We start from the raw sequence: 22204 nt of genomic DNA on the forward strand, positions 1-22204 counted from the left end.
TCACTCAGGTTTTTGTTATTCAGACTCAAGTTAGTGGGTGATGGAGGAAAATACAAAAGATTAGTAGATTTCAATTTGGAAAGAGCTTTTGCTCAGAGATGTCTTGATGTAGAGAAAGGGAATCCAAAAAACAGTAATAGAGTAGAACTGCTAATATTATACTAATGGAATTGTTGACTGTATGAGGCCAAAGGAAAGGAAGTGTGGGTATGATTTTCAGATTCATGGGTTGGGCAGCTACGGTATGTGCGTATGTGTGCTAAGTTGCTACAGGCGTGTCCGACTCTGCAACACTACGGACTGTAGCCTGCTAGGCTCTTCTGTCCATGTGATTTCCCGGGCAACAATACTGGAGTGGGTTAACATTTCTTTCTCCAGGGGATCTTCCTGACCCAGGGATCAAACCCATGTCTCTTACGTCTCCTACACTGGCAGGCATGTTCTTTACCACTATTGATACCTGGGAAGCTATCATGGTATAATAGTATTAAAATGAAAAATATAGGAAGAACAGTAGGTTTGAGTATAAAATATAGAGTTTAGTTTTGGATGTATTTGGATAATTGTGGAATAAACATATGGAGAAAGCAGTTGGGTGGGTAAGTCTGAAGTCAGAAAGATTAAGCAGAGCTGGAGACTTGGGAGTCTTCAGTATCATAACAATTAACACTTGAATAGTCTGTGCTGTGTTTTAGGTACTGTTACTACAGTAACATTCACAACATTCACATCAGAGATCCTGTCATTTCAGTACAGAATCTTGTGAAGAAGGTGCATTATTGTTAGCATCATCTCCATTTCAAAGATGACCAAATTTAGGCTCAGAGAGGTTGAGTAACTTGCTGTAAATCACTGAGGTAGGACATGGCAGTGGGAGTGGAAATTGTTGGGTAGAATCAATAAAAAAGGAAGATATGAGTATGTGTATACAGAATAACTTAAAGAGATTAACTCAATTAAGTTGGAGCTCTCCTCCAGCCTGGACAGCAAAGTTACACAAGCGCTAGATGTGGATTGTAAAGAGGTGGGGTGGTGTAGGTGGAGGAAGAGCTTTACAGAAACTGAAGATGAAAAGCCAGAGTTAGAGACAAGGGCTTTGATTTGGGAAATCAACAGTGAAAATGGAGTTGGCTGACTGAATATAAGACAATTTGGAGGATAAGAGTAAAAAAGGAAATGTTACAAATTGTATTTAGGCATAAAACCAGGAAGGGTAAAAAGAGTAATTGTAGACCTAGTTTCTAGCTTGGGTATCAGTAAACATCTCGTACCACTAAAACATGTAGGAATATTGAATGGGAAACTCTTGTGGTTGAGGAGAGTGAAATAATTCAACCTTTAATGCTTTAAAACTGACGGGGATAAAAGACAACAACAGAAGGGGTGCTATAACTAATGTATTAGAAAATTGAATCATGGAAGTCAAGGGAGAAATTTCAAGAAAGAAGTGTATTGTTTTATTGGTGGAATATAAGATAGCTTCAAAAGAAAAGAGAGACTGATGAAAATGCAAACTGAAAAACACTAAATGAGGCAATAGGGAAACTTTCGTAACACAGTAGCAGTAGCATTTTAGAAAATGAGGCAAGAAAGAAGATGAAAATGCAAAGGAAACAAGTCTGAAATGAAATGAGAGAGAAAGGAACAGAACTAGATTGCAGCTATAATGTATAAAAGAAAAATTTCACCTGACCAGTGAACTGGTCAAGTTAAACTTTGATACTATTGTAGTAGAGGAGAGAATGAACACAACTTTGCCCAAAGAACAGGTGGGAGCATTTTTAATTGCTAGGGTAAGCTACTGGAAAAGTAGTACTGCAGAAAGTTTGGTCAATGTGATTAGGCCGTCTGTGTGTTCGTTAGCTGGCATTTATTGAAATTAGGTTCCTACCCTTCCTCAGAGACTAGGAGGCAGGACCTCTCATTTTCTTAATGATTATATTTCAAAAGAGATGACCTCTAGTTTCTTGAGAAAGACATTCCAGGTTTGTAGATTTACATCTCAAAAAAAGAGACAAAGAATTTACAAAGATTTCTAAAACAAAGCAATGCTCTTAGAAAAGAAAGTCAGGGGCCCACCATTAGGAAGAAGGCTAATTAAAGTTAAGCTTAAGAAGGACATTGAGGATATCTTAGTCAATTGGGAGCCACAGGTATATTTGCTTTATTTAAGATGAAAAATATAACTCTATAGTTAACTTTGCATGGTGATGTCTGACTAATGATAATTTTCTTTGACACAAAAACTTAGAAGCTATAATTCCATGAGATGATTCAACAGTTATTATTGTAGAAGTTCTCAAGCTACAGAAAGTTATTATTATTTTATACATAGATGTTTTTGAAGAACTTAATTTCAGATTTACCCATTATTTCAGATTCAAGACACAATTTTTGGAAGCTAACTTGTGTTGCCAAAAATGCTGAACAATAAAGGATTGTACACTATCTCAAAGAATTTTGGTTTTATAGATAATATCTTACATGGCAATATTTCTCCAGTTATTCTTTAAGAGAAAGAAGCAAAAATTTTTAATACAGACACCAAATATTTTTTAATTTCTTCTAATATGATATTTAAAGTTATCCTTCATTCATTCAATCAATCGTTATTTAAAGAGTAGCTGCTATGTAGTCGACACAGGCTCCGGTTTTTAAAATTTGTGATTTATACAAATCACAATATCATTTGTATAAATCACCAACTTCATTGTAGTTCAAAGCGCAAATTGAACCTCATGTCAGGAGCTCTGCACATTCAGGAGGTCTGCACAAATCTGTTAACTTTTCCATAATATTCAGGCCTCTGCCACCTAATTCATCCTTTACAGTTATCCCTTGGTATCTGTGGGAGATTTGTTCCAGGGATCCCCAGCAGAAACCAAATTTGGAAGATGCTCAAGTCTCTGATATAAAAGTGTTGTATCTGCATATACCCTATACAGTTTCCTTTTGTATACTTTAAATCATTTCTAGATTACCTTTAATATAATGTAACACCTAATACAACGTAAATGCTATGTACATAGTTGCCAGCATGTGGCAAATTCGTTTTGTTTTCTAGAACTTTCTGGATTTTTAAAAATATTTTAATCCAAATTTATGGAGTCCACAGATTTGGAAACCATGGACATAGAGGGTTGATTGTGGAATGACATTGCTTCTAAAAGGTTTTGGTTTTCTACTCAAAGGCATTTGACTACCAAGATTGAAAGTTTTTGGGGTTATAATGAAGTCTTTCCTTATTAGTCTAATACTTCTTCTCTATAAAATTTCTTCCATCCAGTCAAATACACCTGGAAGAATTAAAAGCTAATTAACTTACTTTAAGTTTTTAGTGATAGCAGATCTATTTTACTGCTGGTAAAAATGCTGAAAGACTGCAGAACAGCGAAATGCTACAGAACAGGGTAGTTTGATGATTCAGAGATGAATTCACTTTTATCAATTCTACACTAAAATATAAATTGTAGGTTTTGCTTATGCATGACAAGAAGGAACTTATCACTGAGCTAAGAAGTGTGCTAAAAAAATGACTCAAGCAGTAATAATTGGCTAGTGCCAAGAAGAATCAGACATGTTCAGAGCACAGGAAACATTAAAGCTTTTCATGTCATGCTTAATGTCAAAAATTCACATCTATAGGTTTATGTTAAGCTAAACTACTAGCCTGTACAAGCACTTTATTTTAAGACAAAAAAAGGCCAAAAAAAAGAAAAGTCACACAATATGTGATTGGTGTGTGTAGTAAATTACCTCCCTTAAAATAGCATGTCTCTTTCATAGTTCATAGTTACATAGCAACTAAATTTAATGTTTAGAAGTAAAGGTAAATTTACTTTCTTCTCTTCTTGCCCTAACAGAGGTTCATTTTCCCCACCCTAATCTCTTCTTGCCCTAACAGAGGTTCATTTTCCCCATCCTAATCTATTTAACCTTAAAGTCTATTTTAGCAACAAACAGTCCATGAAGTGAACAGGTCTGGTCTTCTACCAACAGGTCAAGTATTTGATTCAATAAATGGAGCTAATTTGAGATTCCTGAAAGTTTTAATTTTCAAATTGCATAATTTTTTGATGTTAGTTTTATACTTTTATCACCTCTCTACAGATCTCTAACACAATGTTCACCCAGTAACACTAAAGCATTCTGACATGAGATGGATATTTTATATATATATATATATATATATATATCACAAAATAATAGTGAGAAGTTTAGATCTCGGCTCCTGCTGGGAACAAAGCTTTAAGGACTGAGTCCAGATAATTTCCTGCAGAGTTTACCCGCTCAAAAGATGTTATGGTTTTGTAACTATAGTAGGAGATTTTAAAGTATCAGTTATAAAAAATGGACTTATAACTAACCCTGACGAACCTGCTGCCCAGCCAAGAGCCTGAGTTTAAAGGAAAGGGCGGGACAAAAGGTCAAATTCTTAGGGGCAGGATGCTTGCCTTATGCTAGACGAATTGAGTTACACTTAGACACCTACAGAGCTCCGGTTGTACAGTTGTAATCTCTCCCAGAACATCAAATAGAAATAGGCACTAAACACTTTAATTGGATCTGTACTTCAAAGAGGTGAGTACTTGGGGTGTGATGTCTTTCAGAAACCTTCTTCTTCCTAAATACATCATAAAAGACAAGGCTTTATATGTGTAACCAAACTCCTGTGTGTGTGTGTGTATGTACTCTCACATTCTAATCATCATCAACTTTAATGACAACATGGTGACTACTGGCATCATTTTACAGGTTCTTATTTTAAAGAGATAAGATTATAATAATGTATAAAACATCCCATGTTGTCATACATGCTGTCCCATCTGGAGCTTCTCCTCTCAGGCACCATGCCTATCTGGCCGTAGGATGAATTCTACTGTCACGAGGTTTTTGTTAGGATCAGGTTCATGCTACCATCTCTGTTTCATGTTTCATGGAGAATCTCTCTGGGACCAGTGTGACAGTGGAGGTTCACTGCCCTTCTGCTATATTACCTATTACAGGACAGATATAAGAAAGAAACCTAACCAGTAGTAGGATTGATTGATGTTGGAAACACTGGAAATATAGTTGTCAGCTGTTTACAGAGGGCATCTGAAAATACCAGCTGCCTAACACCTGGGTTTCCCTGGTGGCTCAGACGGTAAAGAATCCACCTGCAATGTGGGAGACCTGGTTTCAATCCCTGTGTTGTAAGATACCCTGGAGAAGGGCATAGCAACCCACTCCAGTATTCTTGCCTGGAGAATCCCCATGGGCAGAGGAGACTGGTGGGTCACAGAGAGTTGGACACAACTATGCAACCAAAAACACACACACAATGCCTGTAAGTCTTGGGTCATTAGTAAAGGTATAGTAATTAGAAGCATGAGTTCCCATAGAAAATTAAGATTGCATGCATATGTAGTTCCTTCCTCTGGGAAAGCTGGGCATGAGATATCAGATTCATCTAGTTCATATTCCAAGTAGCCTAGCAGTACTTTTGCCTAGAAAATCCCATGGGTGGAGGAGCCTGGTAGGCTGTAGTCCATGGGGTCGCTAGAGTCAGACATGACTGAGCGACTTCCCTTTCATTTTTCACTTTCATGCATTGGAGAAGGAAATGGCAACCCACTCCAGTGTTCTTGCCTGGAGAATCCCAGGGACGGGGGGGCCTGGTGGGCTGCCATCTATGGGGTCCCACAGAGTCGGACACGACTGAAGCGACTTAGCAGCAGTAGCAGCAGCAGCATGACTTAGAAAATTCTGTTCTTTGCAACTAGAATGTTTGAGGTGAGTCAAAAGTTGGGATAAACTGAAAAACACCAATACAGTATACTAACGCATATATATGGAATTTAGAAAGATGGTAACAATAACCCTGTGTACAAGACAGAAATAGAGACACTGATGTATAGATCAGTCTTATGGACTCTGTGGGAGAGGGAGAGGGTGGGGAGATTTGGGAGGATGGCACTGAAGCATGTATAATATCATGTATGAAACGAGTCGCCAGTCCAGGTTCGATGCATGATACTGGATGCTTGGGGCCGGTGCACTGGGACGACCCAGAGAGAGGGAATGGGGAGGGAGGAGGGAGGAGGGTTCAGAATGGGGAGCATGGGTATACCTGTGGCGGATTCATTTCGATGTTTGGCAAAACTAATACAATATTGTAAAGTTTAAAAACAAAATAAAATTAAAAAAAAAAAGAAAAGTTTATCTCATATAATACTCCTAATCACCCTGGGAAGCAGAAACCATTTCAATTCTTACTTGTCCAATTATGGAAACTGAAATATAACAGTTTATATAACTCTACCATGGCTCCACAGTGAGGAGAGCCAGTTTTTGTACCTGAAAACTAAGAAAGCACTGAAGATATATAGATATGGCATGAATAAAAGCTAATTTATAAAGCATTGTCCAAATTTATTTATTTTTACAATGTTAACATGGTATTGTTAGCATTAAAAATATTACAAAAAGCAATGAACATGTTGGATTAATGTGAGATTAAGAAACATGGCTGGCTATGGCACCAAAATTCATCCCCAAAAAGGAAATGGTAGTATCTAACATGTATGAATTGCTTCCTATTTCTAGTTAAGAAGCGCCAGGAGGCAGGCTAGGAAAGTCAGTGTGACCAGCAGTAAGTCCATGGATCAGTTCAGTTCAGCTGCTCAGATGTGCCCCACTATTTGTGAACCCATGGACTACAGCACAACAGGACTCCCTGTCCATCACCAACTTCCAGAGTTTACCCAAACTCATATCCATTTAGTTGGTGATGCCATCCAACCATCTCATCCTCTGTCATCCCCTTCTCCTCCTGCCCTCAATCTTTCCCAGTATCAGGGTCTTTTCAAATGAGTCAACTCTTCGCATCAGGTGGCCAAAGTATTGGAGTTTCAGCTTCAACTTCAGTCCTTCAGATGAACACTTAGGACTGATTTCCTTTAGGATGGACTGGTTGGATCTCTTTGCAGTCCAAGGGACTCTCAAGAGTCTTCTCCAACACCACAGTTCAAAAGCATCGATTCTTTGGTGTTCGGCTTTCTTTATAGTCCAACTCTCACATCCATACATGACTACTAGAAAAACCATAGCCTTGTTGAAACAGACCTTTGGTGGCAAAGTAATGTCTCTGCTTTTCAATATGCTGTCTAGGTTGACCACAACTTTCCTTCCAAGGAGCAAGTGTCTTTTAATTTCATGGCTGCAGTCACCATCTGCAGTGATTTTGGAGCCCCCCAAAATAAAGTCAGCCACTGTATCCACTGTTTCGCCATCTATTTGCCATGAAGTGATGGGACCAGATGCCATGATCTTAGTTTTCTGAATGTTGAGCTTTAAGCCAACTTTTTAACTCTCCTCTTTCATTTTCATCAAGAGGCTCTTTAGTTTTTCTTTGCTTTCTGTAATAAGGGTGTTGTCATCTGCATTATCTGAGGTTATTGATATATCTCCTGGCAACCTTGATTCCAGCTTGTGCTTCATCCAGCACATCTGGCATTTTTCATGATGTGCTCTGCATATATGTTAAATAAGCAGGGTGACAATATATAGCCTTGACATACTCACTCATTTCCCAATTTGGAACCAGTCTGCTGTTTCATGTCCGGTTCTAACTGTTGCTTCCTGACCTGCATACAGATTTCTCAAGAGACAGGTCAGGGATAGTCATGGGTAAAATTATTAAATATGGAGTTTGTCATCAGTTTCAATGTCTTCACAAAAACTTCAAAATTCTTGGCATGGATGACTCTGTCCATCAACCTCATAACCCTTCACACTGAGATTTGACTAAACTCCAGTATGACTTCTGTTGGCCCAAGTTCATCTCCCTAGAAGCATTCCAGGTCCTTTCAAAATATCTGCCTGAGAAAATTCAGCATTGCCAAAGGAATTTACTGTTTGTTTCAGCCAAAACATGACTATGGGCCTCTCTCTTCCCTTTTCTTAGAGTAGTTACTTCAAAAAACTTGCAACTATAAATCCTATCTCTCCCCTTCGAGACATTAATGCTCTACCAAACCAGACATATTTCCTCAAAGACTTAGAAGTCATCTCTTTGAAATGTAGGCATCTAGAGACATAACTCTTGTCTCTCCTAGTTCCTGTGAGAGGGTAAGAACTATGGTGCACCTGGTTTCAATCGCAAAATTAACTTCTCTCCTGAAGATATAAAAGTTGTTTCTCTATCAAATAAGTGCCAGTCAGCAAAGTACATTGACTACCTCCACCCCTCTTAACATCTTTACTGTTTTTCTTTAGCAAGTATGTGTATATGTACGTGGCTCGGTTGCTTAATCATGTCCGACTCTTTGGGACCCCAAGATCTATAGTCCACCATGATGTGTAGTCCTCTGTCCACAGGATTATCCCAGCCAGAAAACCAGAGTGGATTGTCATTTCCTCCTCCAGGGGATCTTCCCAACCAGGGATCGAATCTGTCCATGTCTCTTACATCTTCTGCATTGGCGGGCCGACTCTTTACCACTGAGCAACCTTGGAAGCACACTTTGGCATTTAAAAAGCCTCCCACCTTTTTCTTTACCCCTGGTGGAGTTTGAGTGAGCTCAGTTTACACTGAGTCTCTCTCTCCTACTCTATTTGTCTGAATGAAATCTACTTACTGGCATTTCTCTAAAATGCCCTTATAATTTATTTACCTCTTCTAAAACTTTATTTGCCCTGTACTTTTCAAATATTAATCCACATATGGATCACCTGGGGATCTTGTTAAAATCCTAAATCTTGCTTGTAGATACAGGGTAGGATTAGGATTCTGTATGTCTTTCAATCTCCCACATGATACAGATGAATGAATCTACCTTAAGTAGCAAGGCACAGAAGGATGCCTAATTATATTGACTGATAAATCCCTTTTGGCCATTGTTTAATATTCAACTCAATGACGATCTTGCTGATCATGCTGCTTAAAACAGCAAACCCTCCCCAAACCCCTGTCCTGATGTTCCCTTCTCTCTTTCCTGCACTGTTTTTCTCTAAAGCTCTTTCACCATCTGAATTATTATGTATTTTCTTATTTATTTATGATGTATTCCTTTCCAGAAGGATATAAGCTTCACAAAGGAACACATTTATGTCCTTCTTGTTCACAGCCATACATTATCCAGAATACTTCTCACCACAGCATAGGTGCTCAAGGAATGATTTTGGTGAATTCATAGACCATCTAAATTATACATAGAACTAATGGCTTAGTGTGACTGAACCACTAAGGCAACATGTATACAAAAAATGCAAGCAAATGGAGTGATTAAACAGCAAGGATTCTAAGGAACACAGGGGAAATATTATGGATTAAAGGACTAACAGACCTTCCTTAGGTGTCACCATCAAGGTAAGTCCTCTGGCTCTTCAAAGAATCAGCTGCTACTGGGCAGTCTGCAAGGATGAGTGGTTGATTGTTAATTAATTATTGCAAAATAAGACCCATGTTCCTTCTTTTTTTTAATGTAAAAATGTTTACTCAATCCAGTTGTTTCTTCTATTTTTGGTTATTTTTAATAACTATATTCTGCATTTTAAATTTTATAAATCTGAAAATAGGAAATCTATAGGAAATAGAGTCCAATTCTTATTTTCAAATTAATCTGACAACTTTTCCTTTGCTGCTGCCTATGCTTACTCACATTTATTCTTCTTAATTCCAAATATTTATTAATACTTTCTATTATAAAATGCACAATTATATAAAAATTAAAGTCCATTCAGCAGTGAGGCTGTTACAGAGAATGCAGCACAAATCCCTGTGCATGCATGCACGCTTGCTTAATCACTTCAGTTGTGTCCGACCCTTTGTGACTCCATGGACTGTAGCCTGCCAGGCTCCTCTGTCCATAAGATTCTCCAGACAAAAATACTGGAGTGGCTTGCCATGCCCTCCTCCACAAATCCCTATACACATCAGTATTTAGGACAATGGTTCTTAACCCTATCTATACATTCTTTTTATAACTAATATTTTGTAATAACCCCATTACTCTTCTGAAATGAGTGTTATTGCTAGAATAAAAAAAAATTAAATGAACATGTTATTTTTTATGTGTAATGTGAATCAGACCTAATAAAAAGATGTTTGTAGTAAAAGAACTTTAAAATTAATGTATAAATAATAATACATAGTTAGAGCAGATTTTATTTCTCTTTCTCCCTATACAAATGCATACACTCTAAGGATTGATACCCATTAGATTGGAACTCTTTACAAAAAGATTTCTGCTGTTGTTAGTACTGTGATACATATCTTTGATAGCATGCAGTTTTGTGTAAGTATACCTAGGATTAGTGGATTTCTTGTTTAAATTCTTTAATCCCCTGACAACCTTTCACTTTTAAGTGTGCTCCAATAGTAGCAGAAACCTTCTGTGCATCCTGCCCTAATCTCCTAGAGATTTCCCTTTCTGCTGAGTCATTCTTGTCCACCAGTGGGTTTGCTACTCTTCAGTTGAAAGCTGCACTTTGGTTCTTTCCTATTTCTGAATAGGCTGCATTTTCAGATCTTTTCATACTCATAGTTCAATCCACACCCTCTCCTTTCCAATAATCTACTTTTTTTTTTAAGTACCCAGTATTTATATTGATGCTATTCTTAATATCTCATAGATAAGAAGTAAGATTAGTTCTGAAACATAGGCATAAAAATAACTCAATGTTTTCCAAAACTTTCTTCCTTCCTAATGTATCCTAGATTTTTAATATGTTGAAACAGAATTCCTACAACCTATGATGTCTTCCTTCACTTTCACCATTATAAGCTAACTAGTTCTGCTTCATAGTTGTATTTGTTACTTATAAAAGCTTTATGACTTCCTTTGAAATGCGTATCTTCATTTAAGGCATACATTTTTAGCTATATTATAAACAAGAACACATGATTATTTGAGATAACAATAATAAAAAAAGTCACTTGTCATAAAAAAATAAGATTACTAGATATTACTAGATATTTGTTAAAAAGGTCCATAGAAAATATCTTTAAAGAGACTGAGCAATCTATGAAAATATAACAGAAGGAAAGTAGGAAAAAATGTGGTACTAAATGAAGACAACAATCTCATAATGACCCAAATTCTATGCCACATATTCTAAAGTCGATCTTCATAAGCTCTTCAATGTCATATTCCTTTTTGTTATTTAGAACTAATAAGGTGACACTCTTCACTATCAAAATGAATATTTAAAACTCTTTTCATGTATATTTTTGATCTCCTTCAGTGTCATTTTCCTCTTTTCATGCTCTGTACTTGAATTGCTTCTTCAATGTATATTGATGGCAAAGTTTGTTTCTTTATGGATTCAAGGCCCTGTAGCCCCTTTGAATCTTAAAACAATATAAAGTGGGGATGTAGAAGTCTTGAATTGTGTTTATGTACTGAAGATTATATTAGGATAGCTTAAGAACTGAGATGTGAAGTGTCTTAGTTTTTGGCTGATGATCAATTCTAATTTTTCTTGCTCTCAGATCTAAAATAAATGAATAAAGTCAGTTTTCAAAATTCCCAGTCATGCTATCCTTATATAACATAAGCCTTTCAGTCTGGCAAATAACTTCATAATCTGGAGAGATAAAGCATCTTTAGAAATGTCACAACTTTTTTTTTTTTTGGTTAAGAAACTTTGCTATTTTTGTCATCAGAGAAACATGTTTTCAGAAATAAGCTGAGACAATAGGTTGGAATTACTTATGGATTATTGCAGATACTTAACATTTTGCAGCTATAAACTAATTCCTTTAGGTAGATATTATAGACTGAAGTCACTTTAAAGTGTGTGCAGAAAAGTTTATCATTTACTCTCATACAATATATTTTACAACTTAAAGATATTTCTCAAAACTACTTAGGTAAAGCCTGCCTGCAATGCAGGAGACACAGGTTCAATCCTGGGTCAGGAAGATCCCCTGGAGAAGAAAACGGCAACCCACTCCAGTAATTTTGCCTGGAGAATTCCATGGACAGAAGAGCTTGGTGGGCTCCATGGGGTCACAAAGAGTCGGACAGAACTGAGTGACTAACACTGAGGACCAGAACTTTTTCTGGGACGTATTTTACTGTCCTTCTGGAAAGCAGTTAATATTCATAGTAAAATGACTATTTTTCTGACAGACTTTCAGGAAATTAAGATTTTTACTGGGAATATGTCATCACCCACTAGTTCAGTTCAGTTCAGTTGCTCAGTTGTGTCCGACTCTTTGCAACCCCATGAACTGCAGCACGCCAGACCTCCATGTCCATCACCAACTCCCGGAGTTCATTCAAACTCATGTCCATCGAGTCAGTGATGCCATCCTGCCATCTTGTCATCTGTCGTCCCCTTTTACTCCTGCCCCCAATCCCTCCCAGTATCAGAGTCTTTTCCAATGAGTCAACTCTTCACATGAGGTGGCCAAAGTACTGAAATTTCAGCTTTAGCATCATTCCTTCCAAAGAACACTCAGGACTGATCTCCTTCAGAATGGACTGGTTGGATCTCCTTGCAGTCCAAGGGACTCTCAAGAGTCTTCTCCAACACCACAGTTCAAAAGCATCAATTCTTCGGCACTCAGCCTTCTTCACAGTCCAACTCTCACATCCATACATGACTACTGGAAAAAACATAGCCTTGACTAGACGGACCTTTGTTGGCAAAGTAATGTCTTTGCTTTTGAATATACTATCTAGGTTGGTCATAACTTTCCTTCCAAGGAGTAAGCGTCTTTTAATTTCATGGCTGCAATCACCATCTGCAGTGATTTTGGAGAAACCCAAAATAAAGTCTGACACTGTTTCCCCGTCTATTTCCCATGAAGTGATGGGACCAGATGCCATGATCTTCATTTTCTGAATGTTGAGATTTAAGCCAAATTTTTCACTCTTCCTCCTTCACTTTCATCAAGAGGCTTTTTAGTTTCTCTTTACTTTCTGCCATAAGAGTGGTGTCATCTGCATATCTGAGGTGATTGATATTTCTCCCGTCAATCTTGATTCCAGCTTGTGCTTCTTCCAGCCCAGTGTTTCTCATGATGTACTCTGCATGTAAGTTAAATAAGCAGGGTGACAATATACAGTCTTGACAAACTCCTTTTCCTATTTGGAACCAGTCTGTTGTTCCTTGTCCAGTTCTAACTGTTGCTTCCTGACCTGCATACAGATTTCTCAATAGGCAGGTCAGGTGGTCTGGTATTCCCACCTCTTTCAGAATTTTCCACAGTTTAGTGATCCACACAGTCAAAGGCTTTGGCATAGTCAATAAAGCAGAAATAGATGTTTTTCTGGAACTCTCTTGGTTTTTCCATGATCCAGCAGATGGCAATTTGATCTCTGGTTCTTATAAAGGGGTTAATAACCTTTAACCAGGGGCTTCCTGGTGGCGCCAGTGGTAAAGAATCTGCTTGTCAATGCAGGAGACATAAGAGAAGCACCTTTGATCCCTGGGTCAGGAAAATCCCCTGGAGGAGAGCATGGCAACCTATTCCAGAATTCTTGCTTGGAGAATTCCATGGACAGAGGAGCCTGGTGTGTTACAGTCCATAAGGTCACAAAGAGTCAGACATGACTGAAGTGACATAGCGCACGCACACACACATACAATCTTTATTTAACCAGATAATTTTCTAAAAAAAATTGTTGTTGAAATTATATTTTAATTTTTATTTACAAAATAGTTCTATCTAGATGGAATCTTTGAACTGGTTTACTCAGAACTCTCTTGTCAAGTTTGAGCTAAAATTTTGATATACATTTGTTATTCATTTATATGACAAATTATTTTAATAAAAACATAAAGTCTGAGAGCTTGTCAACATTCATATCTTGGATTAATTAGAAAAATCATATAGTAGATTTATGTTTATGTTGTTTATATAAAGGCTAATAATAAACTAACTTGGTAAAGACTAAGTGTTCATTATAAGTTTCAGTTTAAGAAGCTATTATCTGAGAGTTTCAAATATGAAGAAATTAAAATTCAATACCATTTATTCACAGAAATATATGATGTCATATGTATGGTAAATGATCATCCCTTCAAAAAGAACCATGCAAAATAAGCCCAAATCAATAGATTTGATCATTGTTTTTCTGTTAGTGTAAAGACAGATGCTTACACTGGATTTAAAGCTATAGTTGTTTAGTTACTAAGTCATTCCAACTCTGAGACCCCAGACTTGTAGCTGGCCAGGCTCCTCTATCCATGAGATTTTCCAGGCAAGAATACTGAAGTGGCTTGCCATTTCCTTCTCCAGGGGATCTTTCCAACCCAGGGATCGAACCTGTGACTCTCATGTCTCTTGCATTGGCAGGCAGATTCTTTATCACTGAGCCACCAGGGAAGCAAACATTTAGAATCTAGACAGTCTGAATTTGGGAAGCTATACATATTTAAAGTCATGGAACATGCCTAGAAGGCTTTTAAAGATCACTTATGAGCCACACACATAAAAGTAACCACAATTGTTTTTGATTGCAAAAGTGATGCCAAACTAGGTGATTTATTGTATTAAGAAAATTGAACTTCAAATGAGTTTTGACTGCTTTCCAAATTGGAATTTACTGTTATCAAGTAGAGGATAGTTGGGGATATTCACATCAACTTGCTACCAGTCCTTAGATTGTTCTGAACTGGGGGTCAAACATATTTTGATTCATTCTACTGGCTTTGCGATACATGTTTAATGTTTTAAGGTAATTACTGTGAAAAGGACAATCACTTGAATCTTTCCATATGCTTGTTTACAAGCCAGTATTGTTAATAAAGACTTGATTTTTGGCATGGAGTTATATGCAGACTATATGGTATATTGTGTATGTAAGTTTTTCATCCATTTAATACTATTTAATACTTCTCAAATGAAATACTTCATTATGTTAAATAGCTGAATATCACCTTTTGAGCAACTCAGAACTATATGTACCTTCTCAATACAATTGAGGGGATAATCAAGTCTGAAAAGCAATCAAGTATTACAAAATCACTAAGATTTTCTTCTAAACAATTGTAATAAAATTATCTTTTTTGGGGGGCAGATTTGTGAATATGCCATAAAATTTTTCCTGTAAAGAAAAGTTCATGCTTTTCACATGCTAAAGCTATGAAGGAAATGATGAAGAACAGAATGACATATTAATGGAAATGTCAATTGTTCCCAATGAAGGAAAACTGGTGAAAAACTCCAAAATGTGAGGAGGAGCAATACGGCCAGTCTGCTTCTAAATCCTTCATGAATTTAGGCAAGGTACTTCCTACTTTCTTTGTTCACTTTTAAAAGCAGAGATTCTCATCATGCTTAACTTCACTGTTGGCCAGTATATAAATCATAGATGCTATTTTTATAAAATGGAAGGAATCAAAATTATGTAAGAAAGTCACTGCTTTCAAGTCCCAGTAGCAGGTATACCTAACCCTGAATACAGCAAATCTTTGTTTCATCCTGTTTTCCTGGAAAAAGGACAGAGTGAATAAAGTTATAGAAGTAACAAAGCCAGTCACACTTTTAAAAAATTTCTGACCATTCCTTTCAGCTATTGATGCTCAGCATCCAATTATCCTGTAAGCACCTCATTTCATTCATATTGTACAATATAAGTAATTTTTCAAATAGAGTATGTAGTTACAAACAAAATAGTCACACCTGGGTTTCATGGCACATATTCTAGAAGGAGGGGAAGGAAATGGCAACCCATTCCAGTATTCTTGCCTGGAGACTCCTGTGGATGGAGGAGCCTGGTCAGCTGCTGTCCATTGGGTCGCACAGAGTCGGGCACGACTGAAGCGACTTGGTATGCATGGCATTCTGGAAGGATGGAGGCAGAAGGGACAGAAACCTTGTTTAAAGAGCTTAATGTTGTAAATGATGAAATGATGATAGTGAGATCCACAGCAGCAAAGTAGCATAGTGAAATTAACACATATAAACACACAAGGTGAAAAAGGAGGTGTGAGTCTTTAAAAATAGGCTTGAAAGATAGTACAGATCGTTCGCATTTTGAAGTGTAAATAATTCAAGATTTGAAATAATACATCTAAAATTCAAAACACATCACATTGCTTAGATCATCCAAGTCCATTAGTTTATTCTAGCAATTTGACTGAGTACTTTGTAGTGTCTTGCAGATGTTACGTTCTTTTTTTGTAAATGGAAAAACAGCCACCTACAGAAAGTGAGGCAGCATTCACTTAAGGAGTGGTGACAGAGACAGGGAGACAGGCCATTTATTTGCTGACTATAATCTATTTCCACTCCTGCTATTTCTGCTTAACACTTTTGAGAATCCTTCACTCATTGTAATATACTCTGTCTCAAGCTTTTAGGTCTGATTCAAAATTCATTTGCATATGGAGATTCTGTCACTATCCAGTTTTTAGAAGACTGATGGCTATCATAAAATAGGTTTGTATATGTAAATTATAGGGCAATTATTTCTCATCCCCATATCCAATAAAGCACAGAAATATTTGTGTTTTGAAATTGGATAAAACCACATGCTAAGAAAGTACAGCGTGAAGAAGAAAAAAAACAACTTGTACAGTATAGAAGGGGAAAAAAACACAGGGATAGCTGGAAAATCCATGTTCTATTTAAGTGCTTTTCTTTCTATAGTTAGAGAATACCTATAATTAATTTTATGATGATTATCAAGTAAAAGCCCTCTTGGACATCTGATGATATAAAGACAGAAAGACAGAGGCAAATCTATACTCTTAAATAAAATGTTTGACTAGTGTATATTGATAAAATAAAATGTTCATGATTTTAGTTTATTTTTTGTTGAATTTATTAACAATCTTTATATATATATTTATATATGTATGGCTTTGAGCAAAGACAAAAGAAATTCTCTAATCATCCCTGATCATACAGTTGTTGTGAGAATCAGCTATTCTACTATTTTCCCAGCAGCAGAAAGATCAATCTTTTCAGTAATACATTTCTTTCTGTACAGTTTAAAACTCCATACTTATGGGCTTAACTATGTACATAGAAAAGTGGTCACTTTTCAACTAGTAATGAACTTTTATGTTACAGGAATGTGAGTCAATTTTCTTCTTAACCTAAGTATATGTATTCATACATATATATGTATATAATTTACCCTGTACCACTTTATTAGTTTAACATATAAACCTTAGGGTTCTTTTTTTTGTCCATTCTATTACAAAGTGAATAAAAACTTTATGGTTGCACTGAAAGACCATGCAATTCAATTTTGCTTATGTTTCTCAATAGTGCTCAAAATAAAAAACCAAACATTTATATATATAAAAATATTTCGCTACCAAACCCATTAGTTCTATCAAATGTAAACCTTTAATAATTTAAAGGACCAATAATGATCTTAATAAATTGAAGTTAATTATCAGTATTTTAATAAAATAAAGGAGTTTTGTACTGATATGTAAATGGTCTTGCAGCTTCCCCATAGGTCCTAGGTAGACTGAACAATCCCTTTCTTACACACTCCATCATAGGTCACCAGCATGTTCATGATTACACATTGTCTAGCATTGTTGATTCCTTTCACACAAGCTAGAATTTGTTAGAAATTAAACATAACAACTCATTTTGGTATTATAAGTATTATATCCATAAAAGGCATAACAGGCAGCATGGATCCATTTTAGAGTTTTGCTTTTGTTTTCTGTCCTCAAGTCTGTCTGGAGGCCCTGCCCCATTTAGGGCATGATCTTTGTTAAATTCTTCTTAAATGCATCGCCAGTGTCAGAGACACGGAAGATGTCCACTTTAGGTCATTCTCTTAACTCGGGTTATTTACGGAAGTCTGTTATTGGGAATCTTCCAATTGTGTTCCAGTCATCCACCATATTCGAGGGGTGTGTTAGGCACAAATGATTTCTAAGGGACTTCTTTGAGAAGAAGCAGATGTTCACAGATCATGAACAGAGTTAAGGAAACATACAAACAACACAAAAACAAAACGATGCTCACAGACATTGACTTTGACCTCCTGCTTAATGTCACCAGGTCTGTACTTTTTTCAGCACATCTAAAATAACAAAGCTCCTTTCTAAGGACTATGTTAGTCACCACATTCCTTAAGATTTACTAACCATTTAGTTAACAATACACAAAGAGCAAGTGTATGTTCCCAAACAGATGATGCTATAGTGTATTTATTTTTTTAAATTAACACCACAGTAAACTACCAACTACAGTGAAAGACACAGAACACACTGGCAACTCCAAATCAAGCTGTAGTTTACAAATTTCATTTAAATGATAAAGATAATAACAACATTAAATGAAAGTGAAAACCTCACTTCTAGACTTAAGTCAGAGATCCAAGTAAGCCTTACAGGAATTTTAGGATAGGCAATTAATGAATGGTTATACTTTTCTAGAAATGAGAAATACTGTAAGCTTTCCCCTACAATGACTGCTTTGAACCTACTTTTTTTCCCCAAAGCATGCAGGGCCTATTTTCAGATGCTTGATTATGGCAAGAAAGAAGAAAAGTAATGATTTTTGGTATAATACAAGCAATTTGTAGAACCAAGCATACAATTTTGCAAAAAACACTGCAGGTTAAAAGAATATTGTAGGTTTCAAGCCATTGCATTACAGTTGAATAATTGTCACAATTAGGTTTTGTAAAATTTAAAACTCTAAGTTTTGAAGTGAAGCAGTAAAACTAAATTCTTAAACAATGATTTTTACCTTCATACAGCACAGAAGAACTATTTTTATTTGGGTTGAAACAGTTATTTACAGCTAACATTGATTGAGTCTTGGTAAAAGTCTGATAACGCTTGAAGAGAAATATCCCTTCAGCTTTCTAAAATATCAATGAACATGTTTGAGGTTAGAGATAGTCATATCTCTATGACTATGGAGATCATAGCCAATGCTAGTCTCCTACCATGGCCAAGCATATGGTGTGTTCTTTAACCTAATTCAAAATTCAAAGCACCAAAATACAATTTAGATTTAGAAAATGGGATCTGCTATTTAATCCTCTGTAATTAATGATTAACAATTTAGATGCAGAGACACAGCTAATGAGAACAGTTTTGATTGGTGCTATTCAGCTCACTTGAGTTGCCTTTTTAAAATCAGAGTTTTGTTTCCACGGAATCCAAGAACTCTTCATAAAATAGAGAAATACATATATCAAAGGAATTAAGTAAAAGTAGGTTAAAAATAAATAATCTTACAACAACATTTGAAATCCTTTAATGATTTAAAGAAAGGAAGACATGTAACACTGAATGCTAAACAAGTCTTTTGAACTTCTCTTGAGATTTTCATATATAGATTTAATAGCATATTTATATATATATATATATTTTACATTTTGCATGTAGGCCAGAGCTGTCTAAAATCTCTCTTCATAGTAGGCTAGAGGGATCTATCAGGAGATAGAATAAAATCAAATCTGAGAAGCGCCTCAGTTCGTTAGAGTATTTCTTTCTGCTTTGACAATCAGCAGGGATCATAAATTTGAAGCAAATCGTGGCTTTTCTGCCTCTGGGTCTGTAGTTAAGACTGAGGGCGCCTCCCTCGGATGAGCGGCTGCTGGTGGAGGGGGGGCCGGGGGGACTCCTCGGTTGGGGGGGATGGCTCCTGATGACATCTGTCGGAACAGGGTGACTCGCTGGGGGACGGTGCCCCTGCCCCCTGCCTGCAGGCCCGAGCCGTGGACCGTGGTCACGGGTTGAGGGATGGAGGCCAGGGACTCGCCCACAGTGGGATGCGGTCTGGAGATCAGGGTGGAGACCTCGTGGGGCAGCGAGGGCTGCGAGGCCGAGAGGGGCCTGACTTCTCGGGTCAGGCTGGTGTTGTGAAGCGCCTGCGTGCTCTTGTGCACTTCGTTTTTCGGTGTGGAGCTGCCGGGGGTCTGTGGAGGTTGGGGTGGCTGCTGGGGCTGCGGTGGCTGCTGAACCTGCTGCTGCTGAATGAGGGACAACTGGGAAGCCGTGGGGGAGGCATAGTGGAAAGTTCGAGTGGCTAGCGGGCTCTGTACAGGAGGGCTGCAGACAGCGGTGGTGTAGGAGCAGGGCGAGAGGATGGCTGACGGCTGGGGGGTCTGGGTGCTGGGGCTGGGGGAGTGCAGGTTGCTATGAGACAGACTGGTGGCTGTGTACACTGGCGGTGACTGTGTCCTCAGGCGAGAGGTCGGGGTAGTAGTTGAAGAGGTGGAATTCAGGGCTGTCATTTGAGGGTAATTGAGGGGAGGGATTGCCTGCACCATTTCCCTGTCGTGTTTCACAATCTGCTTCAGGATCTCGTTCTCCTGATTGTTGAAAACACCCGTGTTCAGATCCTTCTGGAACTTTTGCAGGAGAATTGAATTTTTCTTCCCTGTCAGCGAAAGGAAGATAGGCACTTAGAAAGTCTACAAATGACTGATGACAACTCCAAGCACCAGTGGCTCCTGCAAACAGGACGATGGCAGTGTTTCATTGAAGAAGCTTAAAAGTTGAGCACTTACCTTTAGACACCAAATAGAAACGCACCTCCTGCCTCTCATGCTTCCTGTATCTTTCTGAAACGTCTTACCTTCCACAGGAGTCAAGTTGAAAAGTCTGTAATATGGCAAAAGCCATCTTACTGAAGAAATGGAGAAATGAAGAAACAGCCTGAGGGCTACCCTGAGAGAAAACAGGGCACTTGGAACAGGATGGGTCTGACAGCAAGATTTCAGTTTCAAGTTCCTTTATCAAGAAAAGTCAATGGAAAATATACTATGTGACAAGCACTCTGCCCAAGGCTTTTGTTGTTCTCCAGTTGCCAAGTCCTGTCTGACTCTTTGTGACCCTGTGGAGTGCAGCACGCCAGGCTTCCCTGTCTTTAGGCAGATTCATTTTATTTAATCCTCAACTCTTTGAAGTAGGTGTGCTTATAATTCTACTTCACCTAAAAGGAGACTGGAACATAGAAAGGTTAAGACCAATGCCCAACAAAACAAAACAAAAAAAATTAGTGACAGAGCTGGGCAAGGAAACCAGTAGATCTGACAAGAGATTGTCTACAGACTATGAAGCAGCAGCATCTGTGTCATGTGAGTGTTTGCTGGAAATGAAGTCTCCTGGGTCTCACCCACTTGTTGCACCAGGTGCTGCCTTTTACTCTAATGTTTGGGGGACTGTTACATGCATGTCTGAGAAAGAAAGGCCTTTGCTTTTGACCAGTGCCCTATACAGTGATTCTCTGCTCTATCTGTGTATTTATCTCATTGCTGGAGTGATAAGAGTTACTGATTTCCAGCTGCACCCTAACAACTAAATGAGAATAGCCAGACAAGGATCCAGATTTTGGTACTTTATAATCAGATTTTGTCAGAGGATTCTTATGTGCAGCCAGATAGAGAACTTTTTCATAATCTTTCCTCTTCTGAGAGGTTGTTGTGAGGATCAAGGGGCGCTGATGTATGGCAAGTGCTTAGCTCCTTCTAGAACCTCAATAAGCACTGTCTCTTCTTGCTATTGTCTTTGGTTTGCATTAACAAGACATTCTTTGGAAAAATAACAATTAGCATCAATTGTAGGGTGATGAAAAGGGGGAAAATAGTGATTTTTTAAATGACATCAATAAAATAATACCTTTGTAAATATGGTAACTGAAAAGTAAATCAATTTGCCATATCACTAAATAAAGTATCACATCTAAACTAACAAGGAATATATTTGAATAGAAATGTGGTGTTATATTTTACTTGGCTGCTGGGAAAGGTAATCATTTAAAATGACTGTCAATATGAACAGTTACTTCTCTTTTTACAGAATTGTCCTAATTTCCCAAAGAACAAAGACTTCTGCTTTAGTAGAAAATATAAATTCTTACTTAGCATATTCCCTTCATCTACAGTATATGCATTTATAAGCAATGACCCCAAAACTGAGAAGGATACTTTTTTGTGGTCATATGAATAGTCAACATTTCATAATCTGAGTATCTGGGCCCTTGTGGAAAAATACTATAACTTTTAATGCACTGTTGGAATTTTGTGAAGATTAAAAATGCAAATACTGGTGTTCACTTGCAATTTTATTGCCTGTATTATGGAATGAAAATAATTTCATGCAAATTTTTCTTATAAAAATTAATTGTAGTAAATTAGAGAGATGCTCTATCAGAGTAACAAAGTCTCTGTTGAGATACCTTGATTTTGATGCTTTTCAAAATATGGCTAGTTGGCTTAGGAAAAAACTCATATGTTCAGAAATTAGTCTCTGGTTCTACCATGAACACTCA

At 37.4% G+C, this 22204-nt stretch overlaps 1 protein-coding gene across 1 annotated transcript in view; it reads right to left on the reverse strand.

Annotated features, from left to right (window-relative positions):
- Positions 1-17270: 17270 nt before the first annotated feature.
- Positions 17271-22204, reverse strand: part of HCN1 (hyperpolarization activated cyclic nucleotide gated potassium channel 1) — a 447988-nt gene continuing 443054 nt past the window's right edge. Inside the window, exon 8 of the mRNA XM_070357822.1 lies at positions 17271-20311. Coding sequence (XP_070213923.1) covers positions 19443-20311 — 869 coding nt within the window. The 3' untranslated portion in view covers positions 17271-19442. The remainder of the gene's footprint in view (positions 20312-22204) is intronic.

This window comes from Bos mutus, chromosome 20 (assembly GCF_027580195.1).
Source record: "Bos mutus isolate GX-2022 chromosome 20, NWIPB_WYAK_1.1, whole genome shotgun sequence".
Classification (NCBI taxonomy): domain Eukaryota; kingdom Metazoa; phylum Chordata; class Mammalia; order Artiodactyla; family Bovidae; genus Bos; species Bos mutus.